The sequence below is a fragment of the Petaurus breviceps genome, unplaced genomic scaffold (assembly GCF_028583685.1).
Source record: "Petaurus breviceps papuanus isolate PSGF00001 unplaced genomic scaffold, PetGlider_PUasm1.0 208, whole genome shotgun sequence".
Taxonomy (NCBI): domain Eukaryota; kingdom Metazoa; phylum Chordata; class Mammalia; order Diprotodontia; family Petauridae; genus Petaurus; species Petaurus breviceps.
The window spans coordinates 11,004,183-11,022,216 of record NW_027185852.1 but is presented as its reverse complement, the minus strand read 5'-3'; the positions used below and the strand labels follow the sequence as shown (position 1 = coordinate 11,022,216).

Genomic DNA, 18,034 nt, shown 5'->3' with positions numbered 1-18,034 from the left:
CTGTTACAGCAGGGCTTTGACCCTACCCTGCCCTCCGGCAGCACCAGGGTTACCAGAAAATTAGATTGCTTTGTCCCTGTTAGAACTAGAGCATAGCTATAATCCAAGCCTGCCATTTTACAGATAGAGCCATTGAGACCAGAGAAAGGTCTCAAATTGATTTACCCAAGGTCACACAGTGAGCCCAAACTCAAACCTAGATCTCCTGACTTCTAACCTATAATTCTTTATACCAAGCCTTGCTGCTTTTTAAAGTAGTGTCTACCTTGGCAAGGGCAGTACAGGGGATGGAGGGCTAGCCTTTAAGTCAGAGATTCCTGAGTTTCAGTCCTTCCTTTGACACTGATTGCCTGTGTGACAATGCACACATCACTTCAGCTGTCACTGTGCCTCAGGGACCTCTCTAAGACACGTAGAAGTTCCAAATGGGTTCCTAATCAGAAGCAGTTTCCCCAAAGGGAGCTCCCTCTACTGAAGGACTCACCAACCCAAAATGAAACCCAATGGTGGGGGGGGGGGTAGCCGGGAGATGATGATCATCACCAGTACTACTTTATCGTTTGACTTTTTATCTCTAAAATTGGGTTTCTGGGAAGAGTCACCAGGAGCTTTTTAGCCCAAACCAAGTTTTCACTGTGGCTGTGTCCTTCCGTGTCTAGCTCTCTGGACTAGTGGGTAGAATGCTCCATCCCTCCCACTAATTTCGTTCCCTTCATGGAGAGGTCTTTGGGAAGCAGTTGGAAGTCAGAGGGGTGTCTTGCGTCTCTTTTCTCTCCTTCCCACCACCCCCTAACTCAACGGCCTTCAGAATCTACTCGTCTTTCTGCTACTCAGCAAAGTGCTACTGTCCAGCAGGGCATTAAAGCAAGGAGTTCATTGGGTGAGATAGTCTGACCAGAAGTCTTTGTTTTTATTGCTGGATAGAAATGTCAGTGCGCATGTCCAACCTGGAGAATGACAGAGACGAGAGAGATGATGACAGTCACGAAGACAGAGGCATCAGTGAGTACACCACGCCCTTGTCCTGTTACATATGGGGCGCCCAGTCAGGGCTCTCCTCCTTCCTTGAAGTTCTGGCCTCATTTTCCACTTGGAGATGCTCAGACCCAGGGTTTTTAGTTACTTGCTGCTGTTTCTCCCTAAGTTAAGACCAAGTGAGTGATTTTATTTTGTTTGGAGTTGAAGAATTGAGTGTCTATAGTTTTTCCTTTCATTGCTTGATGTATGTATGCTAAGCTAATAAAATAGCATGCTGTGAATCCCTGCTCCTTCATTTCTTTCCCAATCTAGTACTTGAGAATGTGCTCTTCTTTTTGGTGACTTGGATAGATACGTCAGGAAAAAGAAAAGAATTATATTTAGCTAAGAGAGCTTCATTTACTGAAGGAAACGATACGTCACATGCACATGGGCTTCCAACACTTGTATTCAAAACCTGGCTCTTCCGCTGCATGGTGCTAGGCAAGATGCCCCAATCTGGGCTCCATTCCTTACCTGTACAACAAAGGAAATGGATCCAATTCCTCTCCAAAGTCCCTTCCACTTCCAGGAAAGGGCAATGATTCTGGAGTCAGAGGACTAGAATTCAAATCCTGTCTCTGACACCACCAAATGGCTTGAGACAAGTGACCAAATGTCCCAACACCTCCTTCTGTGGAAAACAAAGGAGTTGGACAAGATGGTGTCCTCCATCCTTTTCCACTCTTCATTTATGACCCATGAATGTGAATGGTGCAATGGACAAAGCACTGGACCTGGATTCAGGAAGATGGAATTTAAATCCTACTTTAACACTTCCTAGTCATGTGACCCTGAGCAAGTCACTTTACCTCTATTTCCCTTGGTTTCCTCCTCTGTAAAAATAATAATAATGATGATAATAGCAGCCACCTACACGGTTGTTATGAAAATCAGCACTTTGCCATCCTTAAAGCTCTGTATAAATGCTAGATGTTATTATATTATTATCTCATTTACTAGCTGTGTGAACTGAGTTGTCATTTCCCCTCTATATTCCATTTTCTTAACTATAAAAAAGGTCAGAACGAGATTCATCTCTAAGGTTCCTTCCATTTCCAAGACCTATGATCCTAATTGTCAGAAAACCAAAGATATGGAACCGTTTGAAGCAGTTTGGGATTGTGTCCAGAGTACTGGATTTGGAGTTGGGGGACCAGGTCCAAATCCTAGCCCTTTGACTTACTACCAAGGTGATGTCAGTCCTGGGGCTCATTTTCCCTGTTGATAAAATAAGTAGGTTGGGCTCAATGATTTCTAGGGAACTTTCTATCTCCAATTTGTGTCCCTAAATTTGGCCATTCCTCGGGCTTCTTATCTGATGCCTCCTTAAAAATGCTTCCTCCATCTCCCTTCTCCAAAATAGAAATTGTCTTCTGCTTACTACAGCCCTTAGCATTTCCATCCTTCAAAAACACAGATGCCCTAGCGTTGAATGAACCCACTGGGGGAAACAAATGGACATGGGATAGTAAAGAATTCGCAGTGCGAGTAAAAATAAATTGCCTTTGTCTTCCCAGTTAGCAACACTCGATTTATAGCAGCAGTGATCGAGCGACATGCACATAGCCCAGAACGGAGACGTCGGTACTGGGGTCGATCTGGAACAGAAAGTGATCACGGTAAGGACCCCACATCCAAGGGTCATAGCTGTGGGTCTTGGTAGGTCTCCACTCAGACCCCTTTGTTCATTCCTGAAATGTCTTTAGGTAAACTCTTATGATGTGGCATCCCAAGACACTGTCCAGCTGTAGAATTCTGGGCTAGTTTGATCATAACTCATCCCTAGCAACCACGAGGAATGACGCTGTTTAGGAGTGCAGAGGACCCCTAAGTAGGCTGACCCCAGGGTTGGTCAACCAGCATTTGTCATTGAGCATAGGACTGGTGCCAGGTGTTGTGGAGACACAGGAAGGCAAAACCAGCCTCTGCCCTTAAGGAGTGCCCATTTGGGTTTTCCCTAGAATTCTTTTCTCTCTACTCAGGATGGCTGCACTGAATCAGCTCAGCTGATCCATGAGGGCAGACCCCATTGAGGGGGTCCTGGAATTGGAGCCCAGAATCCTGGGGGCTAAATCCTGCCTCAGACAACTCATCTGCTTGGCCCCTCTGAAACCATCACTGACTCATAGACCTCAGGCTCATCGGGACCCTAGGCTAGACAGTGGCCCAGCCCCTGGCATTGCTAATTGGCCCAAACACTGGGATTCATTCACTCAGTAAACAGTCATTAAGTGTGTGCTGCCTGTGGCCAGTGCCGTCATGTCAGCACCCTTCAGACTAGGAGCCCCAGCCGGACCTGGACTCGAGGGTCCTGGCTGCTGGTGCCTCTCGGCGGGCTGTCTGTTCCATGGCCTCCAGAACAATTCAGTTCGATTGGACAGGCATTCGTCTGTGTGCCAGGCACTGTGCTAGGTACAGGGGATGGGGGGAGGACATGCCAGGCATCTGGGATAGTTACAGAGAGACGGGTTTCAATCCAATATAAAGGAAGGTTCCTTCTACTTAGCATTCTCCCTAAAGAGTATGGTCCTTCCTTGGAGTTGGGGGGCTCTTTTCCCAGAAGTATTCCAGGGGAGCCTGAATAAATGTTTGAAGGTATAATAGTGAGGGGTCTTGCTAAGGACTGGGTAACCTCTGAGGTCCCATTGGGATAGCCCCCTCGGGCATTGGAAACGTAGCCAAACCAGACTGCCTACTGTTCCCCACAATAGCCCGTCTCCCTCCTCCACTCCTTTGCACAGGCTATGCCCCCATGCTAAGGATGCTCTCCTTCTCCTCTCCCACCTATCACAATCCCTGCCTCACTGCCAGGCTCCATTTCCTGTGTGCAGTGCATATAATGGTCAGAAAATTCCTAGCAGCAAAATAGAAGACAAAGTTCTAATTCAGATCACTGGGGTGAAAATTTTTAAGTTTAATTTTATTTTGTAAATTAGAACTTTTACTTTAAAAATGACATTCCCATTCCAAGACCCTTTTACCTCCAAAGTGCTGGGACCATGAACAGATCCTTCAGTCACAAGACCCTGAAAATGAACTCAGCTTCACATGGTACAGACTGGGTGACTTTTAGGAATGGTCTTTCAAATTCTGGTCGTTAAATGAGCACAACAACCATCCTTTGAAAGATCCTGGTTTGTGACTGGTCACGTCCAAGGGTGCTAGCTCCAAATTTAGAGGATACAGGGAGCTGTTCAATCCCTCCTCACCACCTCCCCCAGTCTGCTGAGGCCCATGCAGGTGCTTGGTAGAGCCCAGAGGCAAGTTTAAGATGGTCCATTCATCGCCCCCTTGTCTTGGTGATCAAGGGAAGGGAAGCAGAGGAAAGGCACCAGGCAGAGAGAGAGATCCAAAACCCACAGAGCCCAGCTCAAGCTTTGAGTTCCCTGCCTTCTACCCCAGTCATTGGCTGCATCTTCTCCCTAAGGCACAGAAGAGTTCACTGTGTGATGGAGACAGGGGCAGGCTGTGGGTCCCGAGGGCCCTCCAGAAATCCCCACCCTGAGCTGCTGATGCTCCTGGCTCCCCATTAGCTGGGTCAGAGCATGGTTGGGGTTGATTCTGGAGCCCAGGACTGCTGGGGGGCAGAGTGGACCCCCTCATTTAGTACTGGAAGAAGTTCCTACTGCCACTCATTGGCTCCACGTCTTCAAGAGGCCATCGAAGCGTGTCAATGGGGTGCAATGGACAGGCAGCCTCCAGGCCTTTCCATAATGGTGGTGTGACTCTGGATGAGTCTGAACCCGCCTGTGCCCTGGGCAGTGTCACAGTGTCTCAATTATAAACAAAGTGCCAGCCTCGGCTGACAGAGTGACTCGTCACTTGGGAGTGCCCCATCCCTAAAACCACGTCAGGGAGAAAGTGATCAGGGACTTGACAAAATTCATTTCAATAAACTTTTATTAAGCTCCTACTATATACAAGGTATTAGGGACAGAAGCAGGTCTTGCTCTCACCATTCTACTAATGGTGTTTGGGGTGGGACAGGGGTTAAAATCAGGCAACAGGCTTCTATTAAGTGCCTACTGTGTAGATCACAAAAGTAATTACAAATAATTTTAGGAGGGAACAAGAATGACTCCAAGGGGGCTCAGAGCAGGCCTCCTCTAGGACCCTGAGCTGAGCCTTGCAGGAAGTTAGGGATTATATGAGAAGAAAATGACACCAGGGACACATTGTGCAAAGATATGGAGATGGGGTTGGAATTCTGAGTTCAAAAAACAGCTAGGAGCCCAGTTTGGGGGAATAATGGGAGAGGAGTCTGGAAAGGTGAGGGGCAGCCAGCCTGCAGGGGGCTTTAAATGCCATGCTGAGGTGTTTGTATTTTTCCCTAGACGTAACAGTGAACCATGGGAGATGTTTGAGGAGTGGAGTGACATGGTCAGACCTATGTTGCAGGAGCATTGATTTGGAGTGGGGATTGGGGACAAGAACAACTGGCAGCACCGACTCTTCACTGGAACTAGGAGAGTGAAGAGAAGAGTATAGATGGATGGATGGATGGATGGATGGATGGATGGATGGATGGATGCATGGGAGGAAGGAAGGAAGGGAGGAAGGATGGATAGACAGACAAATAGGTAGGCAGGTATATAGATAGATACATACATACATACATACATGGGTAAATAGATACACATATACACATACAAATATATAAAATTTAGATAGAATTGAGAATTGATTGGATATGGGGGTGGGGTTGAGTGACAAGGTGAGGAAGAGAGAAGAGGGAAGGGTCAAGAATGACAGACAATGACCAGGTTGTGAATCTGGGTGACTGGAAGGATAGAGTGATGCCCTCAACAGGGAAAGGGAAGGTTAGAGATGGTTTTAGGGACAAGGATGGTAGTTTCCATTTTGGACAAGTTGAGTTTGAGATGCTAAGGAGATCTCCTGATGGAGATGTCCAGTGGGCTGTTGAGTGCCTACCATGTGCTAGGCACTGTGCTGAGCACTGAGGATATGAGACAGTTCCTGCTTTCAGGGAGCTTACATTCTAATGTAGGAAGACAGCCCATAGAGGGTCCTGGGAAGTTGGGGGGGGGTGGGCATTGCACCAAGGAATGAGATGAGGTTAGAGCTCACTTGCCTTATGAGGGCCAAGGCAGAGTACAAGGTTCAGATGGGAGAGGATGAGTATGGTCAGAGGGGAGATGACATGATGAGGGAGCCCCAGGGAAGCCACTCAGAGGTCTGGGCCCTGGAAAGGTAAGGTGAGAGCTCACCTAGGAGGGCTGGGGATGAGGCTGGTCTAGAAGATACCCTCACATGGAGCACAGCCCCTAGCTCTGAACCTTTGGAAGCACAGATCCCCCAGTTCCTTTGGCCCCAAGGCTGGAGGCTGTGATGGTTTGGGGACCTCCCTGGTGCATGACACAGTCCTCGACTGTTCCAACATATTGACCTTTTGGGAAGTGGGAGCATAGAGAACAAATAATACAGCTCCTTCAGAAAAAGATCCTCTATAGCCCGCTTTTCATCTACATGAAATGCACCCCTCACACACACCCCAGAGCTTCAGTAGAATAAATATGGGATGGTATACTGGAGAGAGAACATTGGATCAGGTCACAGGAGACCAGGAAAGGCCTCGTGCAGCTGGCAACACCTGAGTGATCCACCAGTGGGGCTGAAGAGGGGGGCCTTCCAGCATGGACAGCTGACTGTGTGTACAAATGCATGGAGGCTGGAGAATGTTCCACATGGGAGAGCACAGAGAGGCTACATTAGATACAACATGCACTGCATTGAGGGAATGGAATGGAAAATCAATGCAGAAAACACACTGGAACTAGAATTTGAAGGGGGAGGACCAGATGGGAGTTTGTAGGAACACGAGTTCAAATCTTGACTCAGACACTCACTAGGCTGGGCATCATTTACTCTCTCTGGGTCCCAGTTTCTTCATCTGTAAAATGGGGATGGAAAGTGCCTTGCAAACCTTAAAGTCCTATACAAATTCTACCTCTCACTGTTATTATCAGCATTATTTTTTTAATTAATTTATTTGTTTACTTTTAGTTTACAACATTCAGTTCCACAATCCCTCGAGTTTCTAATTTCTCTCCCTCCCTCTCCTCCCCCTCCCCCCTGCCCCGATGGCGGCATGCAGTCAAATATAGGATCTACAGATATCTTCACATTAATCATTAGCCAGGTTGTAAAGAAGGATTATAACTGATGGAATGAACAGTGGGAAAGAGGAAACACAACAAAAGAAAAAGAAAGAGAGCAGGGAGTTTGCTTCAATCTGCATTCAGACTCTATAGCTCTTTCTCTAGATGTGAATGTCCCTTTCCATCCTGAGTCTCTTGGAGTTGTCTTATAACCTTGCATTGCTGAGAGGAGCCCAGTCTATCAAGGTTAGTCATCACACATACTTTGTGTCTGTAACTGTGTACAAATTTCTCCTGGTTGTGCTCCTCTCACTCAACATCAGTTTGTATAAGTCTCTCCAGGTTATTATGAGGTCTGGCTGATCCTCATTTCTTATAGCACAGTAGTATTCCATTACATTCATATACCACAACTTGTTTAGCCACTCCCTGACTGACAGGCACCCCCTTGATTTTCAATTCTTTGACACCACAAAAAGAGCTGCTATAAATATTTTTGTACATATGGGTCTTCCTCCAGCTTCTATGATCTCTTTGGGATACAACCCTAGAAGTGGTGTTGCTGAGTCAAAGGGTATGCACTTATATATAGCCCTTTGGGCATCGTTTCAGATTGTTCTCCAGAATGGTTGAGTCAGTTCACAACTCCACCAACAATGCATTAGTGTTCCAATTTTTCCACATCCTCTCCAGCATTTTTCATTTTCCTGTTTTGTCATCTTAGCCAATCTGACAGTGAGATGTGGTACCTCAGGGTTGCTTTGATTTGCATTTCTCTAATCAATAGTGATTTAGAGCATTTTTCATATACTTATAAATATCTTTAATTTCTTCCTCTGAAAACTGCCTGTTCATATCTTTTGACCATTTATTAATTGGGGAATGACTTGTATTCTTATACATTTGACTCAATTCTCTGTATATTTTAGAAATGAGGCCTTTATCAGAGACATAGGTTGTAAAAATTCTTTCCCAATTTCCCACTTCCCTCTTAATCTTGATTGCATTGGCTTTGTTTGTACAGAAGCTTTTCAATTTAATGCAATCAAAATTATCCATTTTGCATTTTATAATGCCCCCTAATTCTTGTTTGGTCATAAAATTTCCCTTCTCCATAAATCTGACAGGTAAACTATTCCTTGCTTTGCCAGATTGCTTACATTATCATCCTTTATACCTAGATCATGCACCCATTTAGACTTAATTTTGGCATATGGTGTTAGATAATGGTCTATGCTCAGTTTCTGCCATACTGTATTCTAGTTTTCCCAGCAGTTTTTGTCAAACAGAGAGTTCTTATCCCCAAAACTGGTGCCTTTGGGTTTATCAAACAGTAGATTACTATAATCATTGACTGCTGAGCCTCATTTTCCCAGTCTATTCCATTGATCCACTCCTCTATTCCTCAGCCACTACCAAGTAGTTTTGATGACTGCTGCTTTATGGTACAGATTAAGATCTGATATGTCTAGGCCACCTTCCCTAGTATTTCTTTTCATTAATTCCCTTGATATTCTGGACCTTTTGTTCTTCCAAATGGATTTTGTTACTATTTTTTCTAGTTCTGAAAAATAATTTTTTGGTAGATTGATTGGTATGGCACTAAATACATAAATTAATTTAGGTTAAATTGTCATTTTTATTATATTAGTTCAACCCAGCCATGACCCACTGCCCATTTCCAATTAATTAGATCTGACTTTATTTGCGTGAAAAGTGTTTTGTAGTTGTGTTCATATAGGTCCTGGGTAGCATTATTTCTTTTAAATCCTTATTATTGTCCTCAAAGTGATAGGAAGCACTGAAGCTTCTTAAACATGGGGATGGCCTGGTCAGACCTGTGCCTTACAGGTCATTACTATGGAAGCTGCACAAAACCTTGCAGCAGAGGCAGGGAGAGGCTTTAGACAGAAGTACCCAATGGGAGGGTCTGGCAGCAGCCCAGGCAGAAGGGGCCTGAGCCAGGGGTGCCGGCCATGGGAGTGGGAAGAAGGGAGCCAAGGCAGGGCTGGTTCTGGAGCTCAAATCCCTAAGCCAGGGCATCTGCTGAAACTGGGGTCATCTGCCAACCACAAGGGATTTGCAGGAACTTTCTGTTGCTGTTTTTTCCACTAAGTATTTGCCATCAGCCCACATGACCTTTAATAGAATCAAAGATTTAAAAGGCCCATGGAGTTCCTATACTTCAGGGTTTTAAATCTGTATTTCAATGTAATTAGTTCCTTTGTAATCTTATGTATTGCATTTCATGTGTTTAAAGGGTTTTTTTCTGAGAAGGGACCTATAGGCTTCACCAGGACTCCTTGAGACAACAGAGGTTGAGGAGTCCACTGATTGAATGTCTGATTCAGTGGCATCTCAGGCACCATGTTCCCCTCCATCCTGTGGCCTCCCCCAGATATGCTCCACCCCTTTCCCTGGGGCTGGTATCATTAGCAGCGTTGATGGTCATTATTAATAACCACAATAATGTAGCACTCTAAGGTCTGAATATACGTTATCTCATTTGATCTGGTTTCCAGTCACTTTTAATGTTATCTCAGAGCACCTGGAATTGGATTGCCATGTGTGTTTCTTTTCAAACCTGAGGTGTGATTGACATTCAAAGGCTCACTTTTCAGCTTCCTTCAATAAAAACGCGAAGAAAACAGTCCCCTTCGATTCCTAATACCAAGGTATTTTCTGTACTGTCGAAAAGGTCCTTCTGACGTTTGCCTGGAGAGGGAGAATCGCCTTCTTTGTCTCTGTGTGGGCCTGTATTTTCAGCCACAAAACGCTTCTGCTCCACTGTCTGCAAATGCATCGATTCTGCAGCCCCCGAGAGAAGCTGATTGATGCTAACTGTGAATGCCATAGCAATATTCATGGGTTGTTGCTTCTGGAAACTTTGAAAGGAATTTTTTCTTTTTTGCAATATTTAAAAATGTGTCAGGATCTTGGAAATTGAATCCTTTGATCAGCAAGACCATTTTCTTTTCAAAGATATTCCTTAGAATACCAAAAAGGCTGAATCTTTAAACAGGGTGAGCCAGCTTAGACAGAAAAGAGCTGATTGGCTCACATCAGCCGCCAGTGTGCTGGAGATAAAGATTCAGAGACAGGCAAGCCTCTGCCCTCCAGTTACTTTTCTTAGCCTGACATGAATTCTGTAGACTTTTCTTTGAAAATATTCATTGCACTTCACTGGCTTCTTTTGAAATAACTCACTCAAAAATCTTATTGGGTTCACAATCATATATTAAGCATCTGCTACATGGATTCTGATATCAATTTGTCCAACCCTGACCTCCAGTCTCACATCTCCAATTCCCTATTGGATATTTCAAACTGGATCTCCTCTTGATATCTTAAACTCAACCTGTCAAAACTAACCTTATTATCTACCTCCCTCCCAAAACAAATCCTGGCTCCTTCCTAGCTTTCCTTTAGTGTTAAGGGTGCCACCATCCACCCACCCAAACTCCCAACCTTGGTGTCTTCCTGAATTTTTCACTCTCACCGTGCCCCATATTCAATCAATGTCAACTCTTGCCATTTCTACCTCAATATCTTTCAAACACTACCCCTTCTCTCCTCTGACATTGCTGCTGCCCTGCACCTCAAGTCTGAACTATTGCGATGGCTGCTGGGTGGACATCTTTTCTCAAGCCTCTCCCTGCTCCAATCTTCCTCCATTCAGCCGCCATATTGCTCTTTCCAAAGCCTAGGTCTGATCAAATGCCCTTTATTCTGTAAACTCCAGGAATTCCCTACTATCATCACCTCCAGGAGCTTTCAAAGCCCTTTACAAACCTGACTTTCCAGTCTTCTTAGACCTTACTCAGCCCCCTGGACTCTGGGATTCAGTGACTCCAGCCCTCTTGCTATTCCTTACTCTTTCCTTCAGAGGCTTTGGCCCAGCTGTCCCCCAGCTTCCTTGGCTCAGCCTCCAGGCTTCCCTGGCCTCCTTTGGGCCTCCCCTGACGTCCCTCCTTGTGCAAGAAGCCTTCCCAGTCTTCCTTGAAAGTGTCTTCCCACTGAGACTCTTACCAACTTGTTCTGGCTGTTTCTTGTGTCTACGTAGCTGTTTGCGTGTTGTCTTCCCCATTAGACAGTGAGGTCCACGAGACCAGGGAATTTGCAGCTTTTCATTATATCCCTGGCCTTTACCATATTGTAAATGCCTAATAAATGTCTATTGTCTGTGACCACAAAGGCAAAAATAAGCAGCTTCTGCCTTCCCTGAGTTTACATTATACTGGGGAAAACAACATGTCCATCAGCCTTGGGGTTGCAAACTAGACCTGGGAGGGCCCTCGGAGGTCATTAGGTCCAGCCCCTTTATTTTTCAGATGGAGAAACTGAAGCCCAAAGAGGTTGTGGTTTGCCTATGGATTACCCAATGTGCAAGTGTCAGGACTAGAATTAGAACCCAGGTCCCATGACTTTGTGTTGTGCATTCTTGCCATTAACCACTACAAGCAAAGGTGAAGAATTGGGATTGGGGAGCACGAGGAGAATATGGTGCTGGAAGGAATCTGGGAATTCCAAGAGGGGAAGGAAGGAGGAAAAATCTTTCCAGGCATGGATGGAGTAGAGTATATTATAGTATGTGCAAGGGGCGATGGAGGCTGGATGCGGTGTCAGAATGGGGAGAGCAGTTAGGACCCCAGCTTGAAATATAAGTGCACAATGGAGAGTCAAATGAAATCACTCTGAAATGCTTACTAGCTGTGTGACCCTGGGCAAGTCCTTTTACCCTGTTTGCTTAGTTTCCTCATCTGTAAAATGAGCTGGAGAAGGAAATGACAAACCACTCCAGTGTTTTTTGCCCAAAAAATGTCAAAATGGGGTCATGGAGAGTCAGACACAACTAAAAAAGCCCTGAATAACAAAACTTCTTAAGAAAGGGAGTGACATAGTCAGGTCTGTTATTAAGGGTTATCAGTTTGGTAGCTGTATGAAGTATGGATTGAAGAAGGGAGAAGCTGGAGGCAGAGACACCAATTAGGAAGCACTTACAGTAATACAAGTGATAGGTCATGAGGACCTGAGTCATGGTGGTAGTCAAGGGAATGGAGAAGAGACAACTATGAAAGGTGCCAGGAAGGTGGAATCAATAATGCCCTTATAGGATGTAGAGATGGGAGGGGAGGTGGTGAGTGAGACTGAAGAGTGGAAAATGACTCTGAGATCACAAACATGGGCAACTTAAAGGACTGTGGTGCCCTGGGCAAAAATAGGAACATTATGAGAAAGGGATTTGGAGGAAAGATGAGCACCATTGTGGATGTGCTGGATTAGAGATGCCCCTTGGACATCTGAGTGGAATTGTCTAGCAGGCAATTGATAATGCAGAGCGGGAGCTCTGGAGAGAGATGAGAGCTGGGTATAAACAACCTGAATCATTTGTATATAAAGTGGGGTAGATGAGGAAGGCATTTTTGTTTCCTGAACTGCCCTCCAAGCCTCCAATTTCTCTTTATTTTTTCTCCAGGTTATAGCACCATGAGTCCCCAAGAAGACAGCGAAAATCCTCCGGGCAACAATGACCCATTGTCAGCTGGGGTTGATGTTGGAAACCACGATGAGGATTTAGATCTAGACACGCCTCCTCAGACCGCAGCCCTGCTAAGCCACAAGTTCCACCACTACCGACTGCATCACCCTACCCTCCATCACAACCACCACTTACAGGCAGCAGTGACAGTACATACTGTGGATGCAGAATGCTGACAATCTCATCTTCCCCTTGAAGAGAAGAGAAAATGGAGAGAGGGGCTGGGGTGGAGGTGGGTTGTGGAAGATGGAAATTCATGTTGAAGAGACAGCTGTTGTCTGGGTGATGCTAGGAGTGGTCAAACTCATTTCCTGCTTGTTTTTAAACGGTTAAGAACAACAAATTACATTTAGGAGAACCTAAGGCTGGTTTGGAAATGGAGGGGAAATAAAGTCTGATTAATGGACCTGCCATAACATGAATAAAATGGGAGAGAAAGCAGAGCTCCAAACACAGGGATAAAACTTTCAAACCTCTCATCATGCAGAGCCAGAGGAATGTGTCGTGGAGCTGGGGCCATGCAGCTTTCCTTAACTGGGAGAGTGTAAATCCAGGAGAGCAAGACCTCCAGCTGTTATGTACAACCAGTTGGGTTTGCTTGTTTGTTTCCCAAGATTCTACTTGGTTTCTAAAAGATTCATTGAGCTGGCCTTTGCTAAATGGGACTGACAAGGATAAGGTTGAAACAATGCATCTCAAAATTTCTAAGTAAAGGATTATTTTTCTACTATTTATTGAATTTACAAACATTCATGACCTTTGGGGGGGGGGAGAGGGAGAAGTCTTGGATGCAATCATCCATAAAGAGAGTCACTGGTTTTTGTGTGACAGTGAAGCGGTTCTTCCCTCGAAGATTTCTCTTGCTCATTTAGCTGATACACTCCCACTGCCCCACTCTACAAAGTGGGAAAATGAAGAAATCCTTCAGACTTGTTTACCAGCACATTCTTTATTACATCATTTTGCAAAAGCGGACATCATGAGTTGTAATGCAGTATTCTTTCTGTGTGTTTGATGGGCATAAGCAGGGGCAAAAGAGAATCAGAATGATCATCCAGAGAGTCCTGGGTGTCTTCTTTGGAACTCTCCAAGCTCAACTATTCCCCAGGTTGATGACCCCACCCTAAGAGATCCAAGTACCACCCTGGGAGCCTCTCCAGCAAGGAAAGCCAAGGCTTCATCTCGTGGCTGATCACCAGGCGATCCACAAAAGAAAATCGCATCCTATTTTGATTTGGAGGTTATTGGCTACACCAGCAGAGAATAAAGCAATGTGCTATAAAATTCTGCTCCTTATAAAAGATTTCATTTGAAATCTTAATTAGAAGTTGCTGTCAATTACCTGGAACTTAACACTACTTTGAGATTTGAACAGGAATTAGTCAGATCTGTCTAATACAACATGGAACATCACAACAGAAAATTCATGTTCTAATAACAGTGTTGTATTTTAAATTCACATTTGGTGATTCAGCTATGTTATAAAAACAGTTGCACAGTGCATATGGTAAATCTCATTTATATGTAGGGTTTTGTTTCATTTTTTAAAGTCACAGAATACTGTTTTAATGATAGGGTACTTAATACTGTATAATGTAAAATGTGGTTCTTAAGGAGTACAGTCAGTAACTATATGTGTGCTACCCAGAAGCCCCTTTATACTGTGTATAAAACTGCAGTCTCTAGTGAAATAAAGTGTATATAAAGTCGGGTTTAGTAGATTGTTTTGACTCTGTAGTGTGGTTTGTTAACTCAGCCCCTGGTACTTGGGGGCTAATTACATCATCTTTTCAAATTTACCATTTCACAAAGGAACTCCAGTGGTATTGCCAATGGGCCAGTTTGGGGCCTTCTGATTTTGAAATGATGACTAGTCTGCAGAATACAGTGAGATGAAATTTTAAAACTTCTATCAAAAATGTATATCCATAGCCTATTCTGTCTAACTAAATCATTATCATTTAAAGAAAAGCAGGGATTCTCTTCTGGCCAGAGAGATTGTTGGCAAGTCCCCTAATTCCTGCCCCCTCCACCACCACCCATTCCACTACATAACCTTTCCTAAAGCTGGGCTCCTAGTGGAATGGGAAAATATTCCTTCAAGGATGGGCATCCTAGGTTTTCAAAAGAAAAGAATCACTGAGACTCAAGTATTAAAAACATCCAAAGACTAGACTAGAAAGGAATTTATAGTTGTTGAGGTAAAGCCCCCTGCTCTTCACTTTGGAGGAAAGGAATTTGAATGTTTATTCCTTCTGCTCAATGCCTTGTGAATCATGGAACGTCATGGAGAAATGTGATGGGTGCAAAATGGTGTTGAAGACAAAATACTGACTTGCCTTCCATCCAGGAAAATGGAGGTGGGCGGGTTACATGATGAGAGTGCAGGAGAACAGACAGACAACCCAGCTGGTGCACTGGCACTCAGGGACGTTTTAAAGTCCTGAAGGAAGATGCTTAGTGTGCCAGCTACTGTCCATCCTCCTCATGCAAGATTTAGGAAGAAATATTCAAGAATCCCACCAAATGAGAAGCCATGGATTGGTTGTGACCTGTACCCACAGAGACAATACCAATAAACCTGTGTGACAGAGATCACAAAGTCAGCCAACAATTGATTTACACTGGGTTAAGAATGAGAAGATGAAAATACTTTTATAAGGTGGCAGAATATGAGGGAATCACACAAAATCTTCAACTTTTTATGTCCTAATACAAGCAGGAGAATTTATTAAAAGTCATTCAACTGGAACTTATTAAATGCTGCATGTAAGACACTGTGCTAAGTGCTAGGGATACAAAGAAAGACCAAAAATGGTTTCTATACTTAAGGATGTCACATTCTAATGAGGGAGACAAGAGTCAAACATTTATTAAATACCTATATGCTAAGCAGCAGAGACATGAAATTAAAAGACCACCTTATTTTCAATGATCTCACCATGTAACATACAAGATACGTAGAGAGTAGATGGGAAAAGCACATTTCAGAGGGGAAAGCACAAACAAATGCGAGTGGGGATGGGGTGTTGAGAAAGACTCCTGCAGAAGGTGGAGCTTGAGCTGGATCTTGAAGGAACCTACCTGTAGAAGTGACAATGACAAAAAAAAAGCATAAAATATCAGTTCATTAACTTAAAAAGTGAAAGGAGACATCTCCATAAACAATTTCACAACAGTTCTGACAGAAATAAAGTAAGAATTGAACAACAGAAAAACATCCCTTGCACATACCTAGAAATGAAGGTATCAGGTCAACATCAGAAAAAACTTTTTGACTTAGGTCTGCTCCAGAGTTCAAAGGGCCACTTTGGAGGTCATGAGTTCCCTGTCACTGGCAGTCAGAGCAGCAGTTCAAATATTCAGGGCTCCAATAGAAGGAATTCTAATTAAGGCAATGAATGTGAATGAAAACAAGTTTGAGTACTACTGGACACCTACCAAATTAGCAAAAAAAAAAAAAAATTAAATGATGAAATTCCATGCTGGTGCAGCTGTGGGAAAGCAGGCACACCATTGTATTGTAAACTGAAGTGATCCTTTTGGAGTCCAATCTAACAATTCATTCAAAAAATAACAGAAACCAGTACCACCCTTTTGCTCTGATTCTCTCTGCTGGGATTAATATAATTAAAGAATGAATGATAAGTCATTTGCTACAGTGATAAGATGCCACAATATGTTACAAACTATAAGAAATTCCTATGCAAACATCTTTATAGCTGACCACTGGAGACAATCTATACCTCCAGTTACTGGGAAATGTCTAGATAAGCAATGATAATCATATAACCTGATGTTATTATTGTGTTGGAAATTTTTAAAGAAATGGATTTTGAACTCAGCCAATGATGATAGAGGTTTCATCAATAATAGGTCATGCCAGATTGACCTTCTTTCCTTTTTAGATAGGGTTATGAGCGCTGAAGACACAGTTCACCTACATTTTTAATGAAACATTTGATAGCCTTTTTCACATTATCATGAGAAAGAGGGAGAGATGCATATTAGATGACATGGGGATTCATTATTCGTTCAGTAGCTACCTCTAAAGCATCATCATTAACTTTTCAATATCAGCTTTGATTCGCACTTGGCCCTGGGCTGTTTAATGTTTCTATAAACCACTTGGGAGAATGTGTAGACAGTATGTGTCTGGGAAAAATCACTGGCACATGGATGATTCCAAAAGCTCTTAAGAGCTTAGAATAAGGGTCACCTGGCTTCTTCCATAAAGGTCCAGATAGTAAATACTTGAGGCTTTGTAGGGCAGGAAGTAAAGTCAAGGATAGTATGTCACTACTTACATAACTAGAGAGAAAGCAAATTTTGAGGTGTTTGTATTGATGAAATTCAAAATAGGATAATAATTGAGTAAATTATTTTGTGATATAGGTCTACTAAATAGGAATAATTTGGGGGGGGGGGAATAACATTTAATTAGAGTTCAAGGTTAGTGTTCCCAGTGTTCAAAATAATTGTAAATATTCATCTGTTGATGCTGATCTGTAATGAGGTTGTCCATATTTCATATCTGAAAATGTCTTTTCACGCAGATTGGTGCAGCTACACACTGATATCAGTCCCAAAGCATATGATTTTAATGGAGCATATTCATCACTTGGAAGGCCTTGACAGAGTTCTATCAGATCCTTGTCTTGAGAGTTTCCTTTTAGCATGTTATTACATTGCAAATTAATCATTTCATTTGAAGGTTGGATAGAAGCTCCTCAATTGCAGTTAAATCGATTTTGAAATATGAGAATATTTTTTCTCCCTTACATTGAGGTCCAAAAACCACCATGGGAATTAGCTTGGGCCTGGAAAATACATCCACTGCAAATTTGCAGGAGAAGGGAGATCTCACTTCTTTAAGTCTTGACAACATGAGAAGTAATAAAGAAGTTAGGTATTACTTACGATTCAAGTCACGGTAGTTGTGTTCATTGAATTGACTTTAATGCAGTATAAGTTTTGCATGTAAGTGCTGTTTGGCTTTGTAATTTGAGGTTGAATTCATTAAGAAACATAATCAAGTCTGCAGCAGAACCTAATTTCCAAAGCATTCAATAATCGTGGATGAGCAAAGTTCTCATTTAGACAAATTTCAATCTTAGCACTGAGCTGGAAAAATTGTAATAAAACTTTGTTTTCTCTCTTCCTCTGACATGACGAGTATTCACTGGTAACAAAAGTAAAGTAAGATGTCAAGGAACCATGAAATCAGAGGCCCTCGAAATGCTGTAGAGTTGTAAGTGGGATCTGTAGAGCCGCCAGCAGCAGAGTGGAGTGATGCCAGTGCCCAGTGCATTCTGTCCCAATGACTCCTCTCTGCCATTGGGGTGCAAAGGCAGCT

The 18,034-nt window shown here is 43.4% G+C and overlaps 1 protein-coding gene across 1 annotated transcript in view; it reads left to right on the top strand.

Annotated features, from left to right (window-relative positions):
* The window catches only part of LOC138165266 (VWFA and cache domain-containing protein 1), a 244,373-nt gene extending 229,976 nt beyond the window's left edge, over positions 1–14,397 (top strand). Inside the window, exons 25-27 of the mRNA XM_069093410.1 lie at positions 925–1,002; positions 2,538–2,639; positions 12,616–14,397. Of these exons, the coding sequence (XP_068949511.1) occupies positions 925–1,002; positions 2,538–2,639; positions 12,616–12,854 (419 nt within the window). The 3' untranslated portion in view covers positions 12,855–14,397. The remainder of the gene's footprint in view (positions 1–924; positions 1,003–2,537; positions 2,640–12,615) is intronic.
* The last annotated feature ends 3,637 nt before the right edge of the window (positions 14,398–18,034 follow it).